General features: G+C 41.4%; 1 protein-coding gene across 1 annotated transcript in view; it reads left to right on the forward strand.

The window, feature by feature from the left end:
• MYRIP (myosin VIIA and Rab interacting protein) overlaps positions 1 to 18,722 on the forward strand; it is a 217,635-nt gene that overhangs the window by 21,025 nt on the left and 177,888 nt on the right. Inside the window, exon 2 of the mRNA XM_068982132.1 lies at positions 8,439 to 8,582. Coding sequence (XP_068838233.1) covers positions 8,473 to 8,582 — 110 coding nt within the window. The 5' untranslated portion in view covers positions 8,439 to 8,472. The remainder of the gene's footprint in view (positions 1 to 8,438; positions 8,583 to 18,722) is intronic.

Below are 18,722 nucleotides of genomic sequence, written 5' to 3' on the forward strand. Positions count from 1 at the left end.
ATTTGTGCCATAAACCCTTCTTTGTTACGGTGTACCTAATCCTGTTTTGTAGGTGCTGGATCTTGTTTGCTAATATGTTGTTGAGGATTTTTTCATTTGTATTCATAAGGGATATTGGTTTATAGGTTTATTTTATTGTGATATCCTTGTTTGCTTTTCGTATCAGGATAATACTGGCTTCTTAAGATGGATTAAGAAGTATTTCCTCCTATTCTACTTTTGGGGAAGGGTTGGTGTTAATTTCTCTTTTTTTAATGTTTGATTTTCTTTGTGGATGCTTGTATTATTAATTCAGTGTCTTTACTAGTTATAGATTTATACATAATTTCTATTTCTTCTTGAGTCAGTTTTGGTGAGCTGTCGAGAATTTTTTTTTTCATTTCATCTAGGTTATCTGAATTTCTGGCATACAACTGTTCACAGTATTCCTTTCTAATCCTTCTTATTTTTGTAAGGTCAGTATTGACGGCCCTCTTTCATTCTTGGTTTTAGTAATTTGAATCTTATGTTTTTTTTCTTGATCAGTCTTGCCAAAGATTTGTCAATTTTGTTGATCTTTTCAAAGAGCTGACTTTGGATTTTATTTTCTCTGTATTGTTTTTCTATTCCATCAGTTTCCTCTCTGGTCTTTATTATTTACTTCCTTCTGCTTACTTGGGTTCAGTTTGCTTTCCTTTTTTAAAAATCTTTTAAGGTAGAAGATGAGGTTATAGATTTGTCATGGTTGGTTTTTAATATAGGTGTTTATATCTAGAAATTTACCCTTAAGCACTGCTTTAGCTGCATTCCATAAGTTTTGGTATATGTGTTTTCATTTTCATTTATCTCAAGGTATTTTCTTATTTCTCCTGACCCCTTGATTATTTATTTTTGTACATTGTTTAATTTCCATATACATGTGAATATACCAAATTTCTTTGTTATTAATTTCTAATTTCCTTCCATTGTAATTAGCGAATTTATTTTATATTATTCAATTCCTTTAAATGTATTGAGATTTATTTTACAGCCTAATGTATGGTCTATCTGGAGAATATTCCATGTGTACTTAAGAATGTATGTTCTGCCGTCATGTAAAGTGTTCTATAGATGTCTGTAAGAGCTACGTAGATTACAATATGGGTTAACTTTTCTATATCTTTGCTGATGTTTTTCTAATTGCTCTATTATTGAAGGTTGATATAGAAATCTCTAATATTGCTAAATTGTCCATTTCTTTTTTTTAATTCTGTCAGTCTTTGCTGAATAGACTTCCTTTAGTATTTCTTGTAAAGCAGGTCAGTTGGTGGTAAAATCTCTCCATTTTTGCTTATCTGGAATGTCTTAATTTATCCTTAATTTTTGAAGGATACTTTTCTGGATACAGAATTCTTGGATAATAATCCTTTTCTTTCAGTTCTTTGAATATATCACCTCTCTGCCTTTTGACCTCAGTGATTCCTGATAAGAAGTCAGCAGTTGATCTTACTGAAAATCCTTTGTGTGTGATGAATCATTTTTCTCTTGTTACCATCTAGATTCTGTATTTTATTTGACTTTTGATTGACTATGATATGTCTAGATGTGCATTCTTTGAATTTTTCCTACATAGAATTTGTTGGAGTTTCCCAGTTGGCTCAGTGGTAAAGAATCCACCTGCTAGTGCAGGAGACACAGCTTTGACCCCTGGGTCGGAAAGAGCCCCTGGAAAAGGAGATGGCCACCTACTCCAGCATTCTTGCCTGAGAAATCCCATAGACAGAGGAACCTGACAGGCTATAGTTTACGGAGTTGCAAAAGAGTCTGACATGACTTAGCAACTAAATAACAATGAAGAGTGTGTGGAGCTTCCTGAATTAGAAGACTAACAACACTTTTCATCACATTTGGAAAGTTATCTGCCGTAATTCATTCGCTATCTGTCTATTCCTTTTTCTTCCTCCTGTTAATATCATTCCCAGGAGAGAGATGTGACGCCCCTGGTCCAATCAACTACGCTCTGTTGGTGTGACCATGTCTTCCCTGGGCCTTTCCTGTGTACAGGTAAAGAATGAGTCCCAGAGAGGGGGCTATTCGTGGGAGGGATAACACCCTCGAAGGTGGAGGAATGAAAGTGAGTCCTACAGCCCAAGCGCCACTTACTGCAAACAAGTTGCAACGCAAGTACATCTCAGACCACTTGCGCTTTTCGTTCTTTCCTTCCCAGGCCAAGTTTTTTTCTTTTCTTTGTGTTTCACCACCTGATAGCAAGAGTCTTAAATGGGACAGCCCGAACATTTTGATTCCTTTGTGGAAGTAAGAAATTTCTCTTCAGCTCTAGTCAAGATCTAGTGACGGTCAAAGCGGGAGGGAAGCCCCAGCAGTATTTACCCTGTGTGGTTTTTAGGACTTTGGATATTCCAAGTTAATCTCTTTACCTCTCTGTGTGTATCAGGTGCATCACTCACTCACTCACTCACACACTCACACACACACACACACACACACACACACACACACACACACACACACACACAGTTCTAGCTTCCTTTCTAGAATGTCCCTTGTGTAAACACTGACCCTCCATGATGAACTTCCCATTGTGTGTGTATTTCGTATTCTTGGAATGTCTTTGTCTTGTTTTCCATTTGAGGTTTGTGCTACCTAGTTTCCTATAGAATTATCTGGATCCTCCCTCTAGTTGTTCTGTTCAGGAACCGTGTAGACAATTCTACCTTTATTTTGGTTTTCTATGTGTAAAATTGTATCCATCTGCTTTCCTTTTTAAGTCCTCAGCTTCTTCCAAAGCTCATATAACTCTGTAGTTTCCTATGATAATTGCATTTTAGAAACCCCAGCTAAATCAGTTCAGTAATTATATTACTGAAGCTACTGTAGTTTGTCATTATGGGATGGACTTACAGCAATAATTCTCAAATACTCATTTCTTTGGATGTGAAGAGGCAGCTGTTATTAAAGAAAGAGGTATCTGCAGACACATGCATTTGATAAATACAGAGTTAAACACGGACTGGCTTTTCAGTGACAGACTTCTTAGAGGCTCTGATAAGCTTATATGCACTGTGCCTCCCCAAGAGGGCAATACAGTGTGAGGCACTCCTCTCTAGTTTATTTCATCTCTGAGCTCTCCTTTCTCAGAACACTCAGAACAGGAACAGTGACCTGAGAAATACATGTTAGGGAAATGGTGATGTAATTAAATCTTAGAAGTTTATTAATTTTCTCATTACTAAATTTTAAAATGTATTCTCTCTGCTACCTTCATATTTGAGTATAAACCAGAGAAATCCAGGAGTGGGAGGACCAGGTCTGAAAGTTAGAGCATCTGAACCAGTTTTGTGTCTGAGAAATCATTTCCCTCTGGGCTTACACTCTCCCATCTGTAAGTGAAAGAGTCAAACCTATGTGACCTCTGACTCATGGACACTGAGGCTTTTCCAGCCCTACTGATGTTCTTTCTCCTATGATGCAGGAAATCTAATTGTGTTTACTGTAAAAAAGGGAAGACGCTTTTACTATTTCCCCCAAAGGGTTTCTCATTATTCTCTGTCTTATCCATTTACAGCTACTTTGTTTATTTCTCTACAGAAACCATTTATGCCTCTTGAGTCCTGATCACTTAGATTTGATATGATCAAAGCTGCCACTTCTGTCTTGTCCAAACTGGGCATCTTAGAATCTCACTTTGAATTCTCAGAACCCAAAAGCCGGTGAAGTGAAGGGGACAGACTTATCACCTTCTGGGAGACTCCAAAGTGCCGTTACCACCTTTAAGGAGGTGTTTTAAAGGGAGGAGTCAGTCTGCATCTTCCCTGTGCTTCCTGATGTGTCTCTTCCTGCTCACCGGAAGACTAGAAGACGGCAGCTAAGAAGCCTCCCCTTTCTTGAGCCGCCCAGCGGCGGGGTTTTATTCCTGGTTCACGTCCTCAGACCAGCAGGTGCTCCAGGCTCTCTTCCCACCCACATGTGATTATCCCCGGCCAGATCTTCTCTCTCCTTCACAGAGGGCCCATTTTGTTCTGTATTGTTTTATCACATTCATTCTGAAAAATAAATACATGTATTCTTGGTTTTCTGTGCTTTGGAACTTTATGTAAAGATGAGTCATACAGTTTGCATGCTGTACATGCGTATACATGTGGCTTGTCGGTCTCAGCAGCACGTTTTATTAGAGATTCATGGATGTGGAATATACCTTTCAGTTCAGTTCAGTTGCTCAGTCGTGTCCGACTCTTTGCGACCCCATGAATCGCAGCACGCCAGGCCTCCCTGTCCATCACCAACTCCCGGAGTTCACTCAGACTCGCGTCCATCGAGTCGGTGATGCCCTCCAGCCACCTCATCCTCGGTCGTCCCCTTCTCCCCCTGCCCCCATATACCTTTCGGATGTTCTTTTCCACTGCAGTGCTGTATTTCATTGGTATGAAACAAGCATCTACACTATTTGTTTATCCTTCTTCCTGTTTATGATTGTTTGAGATGGTTTACAGGTTTTACATATGTATATTTTTTGCTCTTTTGAATGTTACTGTTACTAATGTTCTTCTGTTAGGATGAGCTATGTGAAATAGGAGTTTTTATAGGTTCCCTTTTATTTCATATGATTCAACCCAATTCCTGTCTGTTGGTGCATACTTGCAAGATGATGTCTGAGAAGTATACCTACAGAAATGCTGAGGTACATGCATCTTCAATTTTGAAAATGAGGCCTAATTGTGTTACAAAGAGACTGTACCAGTTTGTACTCACTGTATCAAAATTGTCCCACCTCCTGGCAACACTAGATAAAGACAGTTTTGGTGTGTATGAAATATGGTTTTAACTGCAATTCTATAACCACCAATGAAATTAGCATCTTTGTATATATGTATCTGCCATGTCTGTTTCTTCTTCTGTATAAAAATGTGGAAGTGACTTCTGAACTGGATAAGGGTAGAGCATGGAAGAGTTTTGAGCTGCATGTTAGAAGAAGTCTAGGTTTCCCGTAGGAGCCTGTTAGTAGAAAGAAAGAAAGAAAGAAAGTGAAGTAGCTCAGCCGTGTCCGACTCTTTGTGACCCCGTGGACTGTAGCCTACCAGGCTCTTCCTTCCATGGGGTTCTCCAGGCAAGAGTACTGGAATGGTTTGCCATTTCCTTCTCCAGGGGATCTTCCCGACCCAGGGATCAAACCCGGGTCTCCCACATTGCAGGCAGACGCTTTAACCTCTGACCCAGCAGCTCACAGTTGATCTGCTGTTAGTAGAAATACGAATGTTAAAGGTGATTATAGCGAGGACTTAGGAAGGAAAGAGGAGAGACGGAGAGAAAGCTTCTCTTATACTGGAGAACGCGTGTATCATCACGAACAAAAAGTTGATAGAAATATGAATGTTAGCGGTGTCTGCTGAGCTTTCAGAAAGTAATGAGAAACATATCATTGGAAACTGAAGGAAAGGCATTCTTGATTATAAAGTGGCAGAGAATTTGGTCTAATAGTGTTCCAGTGTTTTATGTAAAGTAGAACGTGTCAGTGACTATGGACTTGGATAGTTACCTGAGAATTCTAAAATAAGTATTAAAGACTGGTTTATGCTTGCTGCTATAATGAGACGTGAGAGGAGAGAGGTAAATTGAAGACAGAATTGTTCCACAAAAGGAACCAGAACTTGCAGATTTGGAAAACTCTCAGTATACCCATACTGCAAAAATGAGAGAGTCTGTCTATAGAGAGCAAGCAGGGTGTGACTGGACAACCACTTACTTATGAGATTAGACTGTGGCTCACAGATCTAGTTATGATGGCAGCAGAAACCGGAAACAGAGACTCTGTTACCCAGGACAGATCTGTAGAGGGTCCTCCTGTCTGATGGCTTGGCCCCCTGAGAACTGCATGGGAAGCTAACAAAGTTTTGGAGAATTTACATCGACAGAAGCACTGCCAGCTTAAACTAAATAGAGACAGGATAACTGAGGGAAGGCTGCTGGACTTCTGAGAGGCTACAGGATGGACCAGTAGAGCTATCTGGCTACCAACATGCATCATCCATCAGGAAAAGGGAAGAATGATCCTGAAGACAAAACAGAGGTCTGCAGGGGCGTCACTGTCACCATGGCCTGGGGAGGGCGCTGTCCCTCCTCAGTTACTGAGAGTGGGCCACGCTGCTGCGGCCACACCCAGGGCCGAGGGGGTGAGCCCCCACCCTGCTGCACTCGGAGGATAGAGCACGCAGCCAAAGAGAGCTATCCTTGAGCCTTAAACGAACGAAACAGAAGGAGACTCATAAATACAGGGAACAAACTGGTGGTTGCTGAAGGAGAGGGGGTGGAGGGAACAGATGAATCGGCTTAACCTCCAATTATAAAATACAGAAGTCACGGGAATGTAAAGTACACATAGGGATAAAGATATTAAAAATAAACAAATAATAGATTAGGCATGAAAAAAGGACACATGGGGAATATAGTCAATAATACTGTAACAACTTTGGATGGTAACCGGACTTCTTGTGGTGATTATTTCATAATGTATAAAAATATCGAATCACTGTGTGGTACAGCTGAAACTAATATAGTATAGTATGTCAAATATAACTTAATAAAAAAAAAAAACCTAATGGAATTTGCCCTGCTTTCAGACTTGCTTGAGATCTAAGCCTTCTTTCTCCTTCCCAGCCTCTCCCCGCTAGAATGGACTGTTTCTCCAATGCCTGCCCCACTACTCTGCTCTGATAGCAGATAACTTGTGTGCTTCCACAGGTTCACAAGGGGGAAGGATTTTTGCCTCAGGATGAATCACCTATACCTAATGGAGATGATAATGAGATGAGATTTTGGACTTTGAGTTGATGCTGGAATAGGTTAAGACTTTTGTGGCTGTTGGGATGAAGTGATTGTAATGTACACGTGAGAAGGACGTGGTATGTGGGGGAGGGGGTGCAAAGGGTGAAGAGTTGCAAGCTGAGACAAATTCATATGTTGGAGTGAGTCCTAACCTGAACATCTCAGATTTTTACTGTATTTGGAGATAGAATATCTAAAGTGGCAGTTAAGTTAAAATGATGGTATAAGAGTGGACCCTAATCCAATGCAACTGGTAATCCTTATAAGAAGGAAAAATTAAGACATAGGTGTGCACAGAGGGAACTCCATGGGAAGAAAGAGGCAGAAGATGACCATCTGTAAATCACGGAGATGGACTTCAGGAGAAGTCAACTCTGCCAACATCCTGATCTCAGACTTCTAGCCTTTAAAACTGGGAGAAAATACATTTCTGTTACCTAAGCCACCTCATCTGTGATGCTCTGTTACTAGACAACTGTTACACCTACGTGTATGCCAATACCACTCAGTTTTGATTAATGTAGCTTTATAATAAAGACATTCAGTGCTGAGTAGAGGTGGTATGAGTGGGCATTCTTGCCTTTTTCCTGATCTTAGGGGGAAACAGCCAGTCTTTCATCACTGAATTTGATGCTAATTCTAGGTTTTTGTTGTTTTTATTTTTTTTAATGCCTTTTATATGATGGAGGGAATATTCTCTAGTCTTAGTTTTCAGAGGGTTTCTATCATGAATGGGCACTGAAGTTTGTCAAATGCTTCTTCTGTATCTCTTGAAATGATCGGATAATTTTTCCCTTTTATTCTACTAATGTAGTGGGTTACTCTGATTGATTTTTGAATGCTGAACCACCTTACATTGCTTAGATAAAACTCACTTGGTTATGGTATGGAATAATGCTTTTGAAATCTTGCTGCATTGGTTCCACAGATATTTTTGTGGAGAATGTTTGAATTTATGTTTGTGACACCATTCAATTCTGGGCACTTTTCTGGAATTATTTATTTAATTTTACCATTGGGTGCAACCATTTACTAAAAATTATTATTTTTTTAAATGTGGTTTCCCATAACTTTTAGGTATGCACCTCTGGGGAGGTGTTTCTTTGAAATATATTTTCTGGTGCTAAGAAAATGTCTAAAAGTATTATTTTACTTTTTTTTTTGCAGAAGAGAGTTTGTCAATTTCTAGTTTGTATTTTAGTCATGTGATAAAAGCTTCAGGAGATATAGAGGATATTTTTTAAAGTATGATTTTTTTATCTTGCAACTATGTGTAACATTTACAATTTGAGACTTCAAATCACAGAACTTGAGAAGTTTTGGATATTGTGTTTTGGCGTTTTGCAGAAATTTACAGCAGATCTCAGGTACACCTCATTTTATTGAAAAGAATAATTTATCGGCTTTTTTTCCTAATTTAAGAACTGGGATAAATAACAGTGTTGATGATCAGTTACCGTCTCTTTTTCTCTGCAGCCTTGCTGAAGTTGTCTCTAAATATTTGCTGAGTATGGGAGCAGAGCAGGAAACCACCTTATATAAACACTGTTGAATTCTGTTTAATAACAACATTGGTTGATTTTATCCATGGAGAACTTTTTTCTTGCCCTCAATTTGTGGTCTCTCGTTTGATTTCTCAGGTCTTGTCTCGTCGTCTGTGTTTGGTGTTAAATCATGGGGAGGAAGCTGGACCTGTCTGGTCTGACCGACGATGAAACAGAGCATGTTCTCCAGGTGGTCCAGCGAGACTTCAATCTCCGAAAAAAAGAGGAAGAGCGTCTCAGGTGAGATGCTATTTTGCACCTGGGTACATTGAACCACGTGTGGACAAGTGAAACAGGCTTCCTGAGGTTCCTTGCTGTCAGCCCTGTGTTCAAAGTGTTTATATCATGTAAACAACATGTAAAAAGAATGTCCTTCCCTCTGTAGTCAGGCTGACTAGCCTCACTGCTGGGCATCACAATGTCAGCTTGGAAATGTGACTGTTCACACTGGCAGTCAACATTGTTGTCTGGCTGTTCACCTGGTACGTTAGCTGTACCTTAACTGTACGTTAGCAGTACGTTAGCTGTAGAATGGATGGAGTTTGTGATGACAGTAGCTGCTTTGAGCTTGCTCCTGGCTTTTATTTTCTTGTCCAGGTACTCTTGAAAAATAACCAAAGTGCTATATAAATGGGAGAATTAGACTCATAGCTGTACACTCTTCTGTTAGAGCTCTCGGCTACCATGGCACAGAAAGAAAGCTCTGAAGACTGGTTCAAGGAGAGTGATCTCCAGGCTGGGATGGGAATACCTGGCTCACCCTTGCCCCCTCATTTTATAGAAGGGAAAACTGAGACCCAGAGAGGGGGTCCTCTGACTCCTCTGCAGTTGATATTTTCTCATGGGATGTTCTTGGAAGTACTGTGCTGCCTAAATTTGGAAGAAGTCAGAGTGATGGAAATGCAGTCATGCGCTGGAGTTTGTGTGTTAGAACCTGATGGCAAGCCCCATGAGCTCCTGTCCTCCATAAACCTGTTTTTATGTTTGAATTTTTTTAAGGTTTCTTTTTTTTTTTTTTTTGATGTGGACCATTTTTCTTTAAAGTTTTTATTGAAATTATTACAATATTATTCCTGTTTTATGTTTTGGGTTTCTTTTTTTTTGGCTGCAAGGCATGTGGGATCTTAGTTCCCCAACCAGGGATCACACTCGTATGCCCTGCATTAGAAGGTGAAATCTTCAATACTGGCCCACCAGGTAGAGCCCCACAAACCTCTTATCTCTCAGGATCTCACAGGTTTGTCACGGTACTATCTCATTCCTTGGCCATTGAGCCCAAAACCTGTCTTTATAATTCCTCCCTGACTTGGTTCTCACGCAGCCTGGGGCCAGACCTTGTTATTTCTGCCTCCTCAGCATCTCTCCCGACCCCTTTCCAATCCAGCTTTCATGACTCTTCATCCCAGTCTTTGCAGTAACTTTCTCTATGATCCTCTCTCTACTTCTCCAGACTGGTGCCCCATTTCAGTTCGAATCATGCCCTTTCCCACTCTGCTTTAAATTGACATGGGTTGTTTCCTTTTGCCCTTGGAGTTTCTCAGTCTTCTGTTTCTGCAGAAGAGTAACCCCCATTTCTTGTAAGCACCCTCGTGTAATTAACTTTATTTCTACCACATTTTCTTTCCCATATTGTATATATTCAATAGGTGCTTGTTAGGTGGAAGACAAGAAATATGTTAAATAGTCAGTTGATTTAAAACCCATGTGCCACAGAAACAGACTATGAATCAATGGAATTCTGAGAATAGAGAGCCAAGAAATAAACCCACAGATCTCTGGTTAATTAATCTTCGACAAAGGAAGCAAGAATATACAATGGGAAAAAGACAGTCTCTTCAGCAAGTAGAGTTGGGAAAGTTGGGTAGCCACATGTAAGCTGAAATTGGAACATACCCTCACACTATACACAAAATAAACTCAAAGTGACTTAAAGACTTAAATATAAGATATGGTACATAAGATTCCTAGAAGAGATCATACGCAAAACATTCTCTGACATAAATCATACCACTGTTTTCTTAGGTCAGTCTCCCAAGGCAATAGAAATAAAAACACAAATAAACAAATGGGACCTAACCAAACTTACAAGCTTTTCCACAGCAAAGGAAACCATAAACAAAATGAAGACAACCTACAGAATAGGAGAAAATATTTGCCAGTGATGTGATTGACAGGTGTATATTTCCAAAATATACAAATAGCTCATACAACTCAACAACAAAAAAAACAACTCAATTGAAAAATGAGCAGAAGGCATTAATAGACATTTCTCCAAAGAAATAATATAAATGGCCAATAGGCACTTGAAAAGATGCTCAACGTTGCTAATTATTAGAGAAACGCAAATCAAAACTACAGTGTATATCACCTCACGCTGGTCAGAATGACCATCATTAGAAAGTCGACAGATAACAAATGCTGGAGAGGATGTGGAAGAAAGGGAACTCTCTTGCACTGTTGGGGAATGTAAGTTGTTCCAGCCACCGTGGAAAGTAGTGTTCTCAGGAAACTAAGAATAGAATTACCATACGTCCAGCAATCCCACTCCTGGAATATATCCAGACAAAACTCAATCCAAAATGATACAAGCACCTCTGTGTTCCTAGCAGTATTATTCAAAATAGCCAAAATATGCAAACAAGTGGAATGTCTATTGACAGATGAGTGGATAAATGCAATGTGGTACAGATATATATTGTAATATTTAAAAAAATGAAAGAATGCCATTTGCAGCCACATGGATGCAACTGGAAATTATCATACTAATTGAAGGAAGTCAGAAAGACAAATACCATATGACATCACTTGTATGTGGAATCGAAAATATGAGACAAATGAGCCTGTCTACAAAACAGAAACAGACTCTCAAACTTTCACAAGAACAGACTTGTGGTTGCCCGAAGGGGAGGGGAGTTGGGTGGGATGGGAGGTTGGGGTTAGCAGGTATAAACTCTTGTATGTGGAATGGATAAACAAGGTCCTACTATATAGCACAGAGAATTATATTCAATATACTATGATAAACCATAATGGAAAAGAATACTTAAAAAGGAAGATGTGTATGTGTGTGTGTGTGTGTGTGTGTGTGTGTGTGTGTAACTGAGTCACTTTGCTATGCAGCAGAAATTAATGCAACATTATAAATCAACTATACTTAAAAAATCCCGTGTGCCAGGCACTGTTCTAGCTGTTGGGTACATTAATAGTGACCCAAATAAGCCTTCAGCCCATGGAGTTTATATTTCAGAGCTATACTACTCATACTATAGCCATCAACCACATATGGCTTTGTGCACTTATAATGGGGTGAGTCTGAATTGACATGCACTATAACTGTAACATACACACCAGATCTCCAAATTTTAGTACCAAAAAAATGTAAGCTATCTCATTAATAATTTTCATATTGACTACATTTTGAAACACCAAATTTTGGATACATGAGGTTAAAGAAGAAACATTAAAATTAATTTTCCCTGCTTATGTTTACTTCTTTTTTAGTTTGGGTACTAGAAAAATTAAAATTAAACATGTCTCACATTATATTTCAATTGGCTAGTGCTGCCCTAGAGGGAGGGCAGAGAGAGAAGATGTAAATAAATAAAAATATACTTGTATGTATTAGGTGATGAGAGCCACGAGAAAGAATGAAGCGGAGAAATGGGGGCAGAGACTGGCCGGGGATGGGCAGGGGCCTCTCTCCTGCATGGGCTGCTCAGGGAAGACCTCTGCGGTCTTGAAGGGGGCGAGGGAGGGAGCTGGGCTGCTCTCTGGGGTGACATCAAACAGGGGGAGGCAACAACAGACGTCAGCTTCTGATTCCGGAATGTGCCTTTGTGTTTCCAGAGAAGCTGGAAGGGAGGGAGCCGGGGAGAGAGCAGTGGTAGAATAAAGTCCAAGCAGTATCCTGAGTTTGAACCACACGTGGGAAATCCAGACTCAGAAGCACTGCAGTGGGCAAGCCTTTCCTTGCCTCTCTGCATTGCCTGGGTTTAGGAGACGTGGAAGAGCCTTGGAAGCTATGATACAGAAGGTGTTTTTGAAATCTTTCATTTCTGCAGCAATGAGCATAAGATTCAGAATAGAATATTTTTCTTCTAAGGTTTCAAATTGAATTGTGTTTCTTTTCTCCTGGACAGCAGTTCTTTACTTACCCAGTTTCTCTGGTTAGGTTTTTGTGAGGGTAGGTCTCAGGGGTAGAGGTCACACAGTGTTCCTAATGATCTGTTCTTCAGTGCTGACATAAAGTGTGGTGAATATATAGGTGGTGAAAGTGTGAATTAAATGCCCTCAGAACAACTGATGGTGAGACAGAGCGGGCAGGGGCTGAAGAGTTCAACACCATTAGGTCACTGAAATACGCTCATGGAAAGATAACTAGAAGGAATGGAGCAGTCTGGGTGCACTGCAGTTTCCTTTATTATTATCCATCATTGTTTTGTTATTATTGATTCCTCATAGAAGTTCCCGTAAGGAGGGTCCCCATGTACATGAAGGCACCAAAGCACAGAGAGGTTACAGAGCTTCCTCAGAATCACACAGTTAACCGGGATAGAGCCAGGAGTCTGTTTCCCACATTCTCTGAATTATATAGACTGGATCAAGCCTTTTCAAAACTGTTCTTCGGTGCAGATAGGAGACTCCTGTCTCCCACTCTCCACCACACACTCTAATGAGCAGAGTCACACCACCATTGGGTGTATCAGCTCCTGCGTATATACACAGTCAGGGGTCTTCCTATATAACGTCACTCTGTGGGCCCCGTATCACTGAAACCATATGCTTGAAGCACTGGGGATGTGGTGTATCGAACGTTAAACCCATTAAAGACTATATGTATAGTAGGACAATTTGGGGGAAGACAGAGGACTGGGCAGGCCTGAGAACTGTGGACGTGCAGCAGCAGACAGAGGACGGGGCACTTATGTACAACTTCAATACCGTGTTGATTTCCTTTTCCAGGACACACCATAGTATTAAAGCTATGGATAGAGCACAGCAGGGAACAAAAGACAGGTTGACCCTGCTCCTTCCTCCAGGTGCTTGGGGTCTAGATGAATCAGGTAAATGTGTCGAAAACACACACTATACTTGATTCATTTTATTCCTTGTCTTTCATCAGATGATTTCATGCAAATAGTAAAAACCAAAATGGGAAAGAACACTTTGAGATGAAAAGCGCCAGTCCTCTGCTCCATGTTTAATCAGTTTTGTCCTTAATCCTGTAAAGCCTTAAATTTAACTCTGTAAAGTTAAAACACGTGGGTATGTTGCTATTTTTTGATGTATCAATTTTAGGTAGTCTTTCATTTCTCTGCTCTGAATAGTGGGGACTTTGCTTACTTACTTAGAGTACTTTACCTTTGGTTTCTTGCTTGTTATCTGTGGTTTGGTTTTCTATTGGTCATCTTTCAAACAAATAGTACACAGAAACCCTGTCTTGTTCCATGCGTGTTCACCCTCCTTCCTTGGTCTGGCAGCACGAGTATTCATATGATGTTCCTACCTCTGTCAACCACCCCTTCCGCTTTCTTCATCTCACATCTGTCCACGCGGTACCTTTATTCTTATGTATTCAAGGTTGAGGCCATTCAGGTGCTGTTCTGCAAACATCAATTTGAGCCTTTCTTGTTTTATTCAGAGGTTGACATTACTGTTGAAAATCAATAATCATTATGATTGAAAATGGTGTTCGCTGCTTCCTCTTTCAGAACTTCACTGAAATCTGTAGGTGGCTGATTGGTGTCCTCCTTTTCTGTTTACTTTTATGAATCAATTACATTTGTATTTCCTTGCTGTCATTTTAAATAAGTCTTGGGAAGGCGGAAAGACCACCATGTGTTAAGTCTGCCATCTGGAACTCACTGGCCACAGCAACTTCCTTGCTGGTCAGGGCCACAGAGGAGCCTGGGGAGGTGCAGACATAAAGGGCACTCCCTGTGTGCAGCGTGTACCCAGAGCATGCTCTGGGGTCACACAGACGTGGACCTTAAAGGTCCTCCTACCACTGTTTACCTCATTGTTAGCTGGAGGGAACCTGACCTCCAAAACACTGGATGGAGGGGAGTTCCTGATGACCAGCAGGGAACTTTGTGCTGGAAAGAAACTTTTGGTGAGATAAGTCACTGAGGCCTTGGGGTTTATTCGTTACAGCAGCATAGCCTAGTATGACTTTGACTAATACAGTTTCTGGGAGGGACCTTGACTTTATGCCCCGACCCTTGAGACTTTACAGCTGTAGAAGGAGGCCTGTGAGGTGAACACGCTGTTAGTGGGTAGATCCTGGCCTGGACCCCCAGCCCCTGGTCTTCTGCCATCTCATTAGTATAAGACGCCTGTGGAATCTCCTGCCTTACAGTAGGAGCATAATTTATATTCTGTGATTTTATATTGTCAGGCACGTTTACAAAGTGGCTTTAAAAATGAGTGTTAATTGCATGGCACTCTGGTGTTCAGACTGAGATGTTTATGAGATAGCCACAGCGTTTAAAATTTCTCATCTAAAATGTGCTGGCCAGAAGCTAGTTAGCATCTGGATAACTTCCAAGGATTTGCTGCTGCTCTAATGGACTTGGTCTGTGGGGAAGCAGGGGTTAGATTTGATGAAATGGTTTCCCGTAATGCGACTGGCCGTTAATTGTCAGGGTTTGCTGAACTGAGAGTGTGCTTCTGCCTGCCAAGGACTGCCGGACTCAGGCAAGGCCAGGCCGGGGGAAGGAAGGGAGGGGAGGATGGAGCGTGAGTGGCAGGGCACTTCCCGTCCAGTCTTTCTCTGAGAGGCTCAGTGCCTGCAGCCCAGTAGCTAAGGTATGTAAACTCCTCCTCCTTTGGCCTGTGTTAAGAAGAAGATTGATGCACTTGGAGACCTGTTTCTGTCACTCACTTGCTGACACAGCCTGCACCCTCTCTGCACCTCAGTGACAGGGTGTGAGGGCAATCATCCATCCCCCAAGAGTCAGATCTAAGTGTTGTGAGAAAGCAACTAAAAGCTGCCAGGGCGTGTGGAAGGCTCACTGCAGGAAAGCAGAGCATCTCCCCCAATTAGAAAAGCTTTGTGTTTCTAGTCTGTTATACAGAAACCCCTTTAAGGTTCAATTATGATTTTATTAAATAGAAAGAACACAGAGCTTTTAATGAAATGAGTTAGTGATCTTTCTTCATTCAAAATTCATTTTAAACAAATTAAAATTTTATCACACGAATTTAATTTTTCAAGAAGTTTCATTTTCAAAAAGTAAACCCCCTTTGCTCTCAGGGTCCCTAGTCTGGACATTTAAATTTATGGAATGAATTAACAAACACTCCTGGTCATGTCCTTCTTTGAAGCTGGAGGTCAGACTGCCTCATCTTCGCTCAGTTGGAATACACAGGCCCCGTGGTTTATGAAATAACTCTGCATTCACAGAGTGCATCTGTCCTGCACTTCCTCACTGCCCCGTGTAGCCCCTGAGATGCTGCAGGAATGCTGTGGCAGTCACCTGTCCAGGTGATGCATCTGCTCTCTCAGAGAGGGGCTGCTGCAAGGCAGAATTCCTTCCTCTGCACTGCCGGATCAGGTTGACTGGCCAGTCACCTGGCGGGGCTCCGAAATGACAGAGCCGAAAGCACTCTGTGGAGTGGAAGGTCAGACACAGCTCTGTTTGAGTCACCTTTTGAAGGGGAAGGCCCAGCAACTCAGAGACACCGGGAGCGGTCCTGGAGGCTTGTGGAGGGCAGGTGTGGGGACCTCAGGAGTGGGACGTGAGTAGAGTATCAATCTCAAAGCTATAAGGGACTGCACAGATATTTTAAATCGCCTTTTTACTTAGCACTGATGCTTTTAATAATGAAAAGGTCACATATATTAAATCAAAGCTATTGGATATCCATTCATTTGCTTCAAAATCATATACTGAATGTCAGAAGCCTCCTGGGGAAATGTGAGAGGGATGAAAGGGGAGGGGAGGGAGAGAAAAGTTCACAAAATTAGTAAGTGCCTTAACCCCTGAGGAAAAGTCCAGAAGGTGAACTAAGTCTGATATGAATAATTAGGATGCTATGCAGAGTGAGAAAAACAGACCCATGGGAATACTTTCATCTTGGAGGTGGGGGTAGGAGAAAGGAAGGGCTTCCTGAAGGAGAGGTGCATTTGATTTGATCCTGGAAGACAGACAGGATTTTTAAAGTGGATTGAGACAAAGGTCTGGGCAGCAGGGAGAATCCTGTGTGTTATTCACTCTGTCATGTCTGACTCTCTGCGACCCCACGGACTGTAGCCCGCCAGGCTCCTCTGTCCATGGGGTTCTCCAGGCAAGAATACTGGAGTGGGTTGCCAGGCCCTCCTCCAGGGGATCTTCCTGACCCAGGTCTCCCACATTGCAGCAGATTCTTTGCCATCTGAGCCTATTCCCTTTGCCAGGGATGCCATCAGGATGGAAAAAAGGACATATTTCCTCAACCCAATCAGGAGCTGTGGTGGGGGGCAGTGGGCGAAGTGACTGCTTTGCCAACAGTTCTTTCTGCACCACAGCTAATCATGTGGAATAGCATGTGGTGTTCCAGGAATATGACCTCTTCTCATTCCCAGCAAACTCTAGGAGAAGCACTATGTCTACCCATTTCCAAAATGAGTGTCTAAAAAGAAATTAAAAACTGGCCCAGGTTGTACACAGTGAAAGGTAGAATCAAACCTAGATAGTGCCTCCCCAGAACTAGGACAGCACACTGCCTTGGTACTGAAAAGAAGGTGACCCAGGCACTACGGGGACAGAATGGGTGAAATTAGGGCTGCCTTAGAAAATCTGGTACCTGTACTTCCTAGAACCTGGGGTAACATTCCCAGGGATGGGAATCTAGTAGGGTTTAAGTCAGGATATGGGGAAGTGTAGCTGGGGCATTACACTAGTTACTAGCCACTTAATGTTTTGGCTTATCCAAATGTTAAGTGTAGTCTAGATGTGAAATACACTCTGGATTTCAAAGCTCTAGTTTGAAAAAGAATGTAAACTGTCTCATTAATAATTTTATATTGAAAACACATTGAAATGAATCTAAAATTACATTTTAAGTAAAATGTTTTGTTGTCATTCAGTCATTAAGTCACGTCCGACTCTGCAACCCCACGGACTGCGGTATGCCAGGCTTCCCTGTCTACTGCAGTTTGCTCAAATTCAGGTCCATTGAATCAGTGATGTTATCCAACTATGTCGTTCTCTGCCACTCTCTTCTCCTTTTGCTTTTGCTCTTTCCTAGCATCAGGGTCTCTTCCAAAGAGTCAGCTCTTTGAATCAGGTGGCCAAAGTATTGGAGCTTCAGCATCAGTCCTTCCAATGAATATTCAGGATTGATTTCCTTTAGGATTGTCTGGTTTGATCTCCTGGCTGTCCCAGGGACTCTCAAGAGTTTTCTCTAGCACCACAGTTCGAAAGCATCGGTTCTTCAGCACTCAGCCTACTTTATGGTCCAGCTGTCACATCAGTACATGACTACTGGAAAAACCATAGCTTTGATTATATGGATCTTTGTTAGCAAAGTGATGTTACTGCCTTTTATTTTTTTCCCCAAACTTTAAAGTTTTTGTCTCTCCTCTTTAATATGTTGTCTGCTGCTGCTAAGTCATTTCAGTCATGTCCGATTCTATGCAACCCCATAGATGGCAGCCCACCAGGCTCCTCTGTCCATGGGATTCTCCAGGCAAGAACACTGGAATGGGTTGCCATTTCCTTCTCCAATGCATGAAAGTGAAAAGTGAAAGTGAAGTTGCTCAGTCATGTCTGACTCTTAGCAACCTCATGGGCTGCAGCCTACCAGGCTCCTCCATCCATGGGATTTTCCAGGCAAGAGTACTGGAGTGGGGTGCCATTGCCTTCTCTGAATATGTTGTCTAGTTTTATCATAGCTTTCCTTCCAAGGAGCAAGTGCCTTTTAATTTCATGGCTGCAGTCACCATCTGCAGTGATTTTGGAGCCCAAGTCAGATGTATAATAAAATTAAGTTCACCTGTTTCTTTTCTACTTTTCAAACTATGACTACTAGAAGACCATATATATATATATAGTATATATATATATATATATATATATATAGAGAGAGAGAGAGAGAGAGAGAGCTCACATTATATTTTTATTGGCCAACACCAGTTTGGAATGCTGTGTTAAGCAATTTGGAATTTACAGGAGTAGAAAGTAAGCTTTCTTCCCCGATTTTGTTTAAGGCTAGTCCTTTTCTTTATGAGGCTTATAGGTATCTGAAAGGTCCAGTGGAAGTCTTCACTACCTCACTGTGCACTGGCCTTTGCTGTGGAGAACTGTCATATCTGCCATGTGAAGGTGATCTCAGAATGATTGCCTGGTATTGGCTTTATTGTACAGTTTGAAAGGACAGCACATTATGATCATGCCA

The sequence above is a fragment of the Capricornis sumatraensis genome, chromosome 10 (assembly GCF_032405125.1).
Source record: "Capricornis sumatraensis isolate serow.1 chromosome 10, serow.2, whole genome shotgun sequence".
Taxonomy (NCBI): Eukaryota; Metazoa; Chordata; class Mammalia; order Artiodactyla; family Bovidae; genus Capricornis; species Capricornis sumatraensis.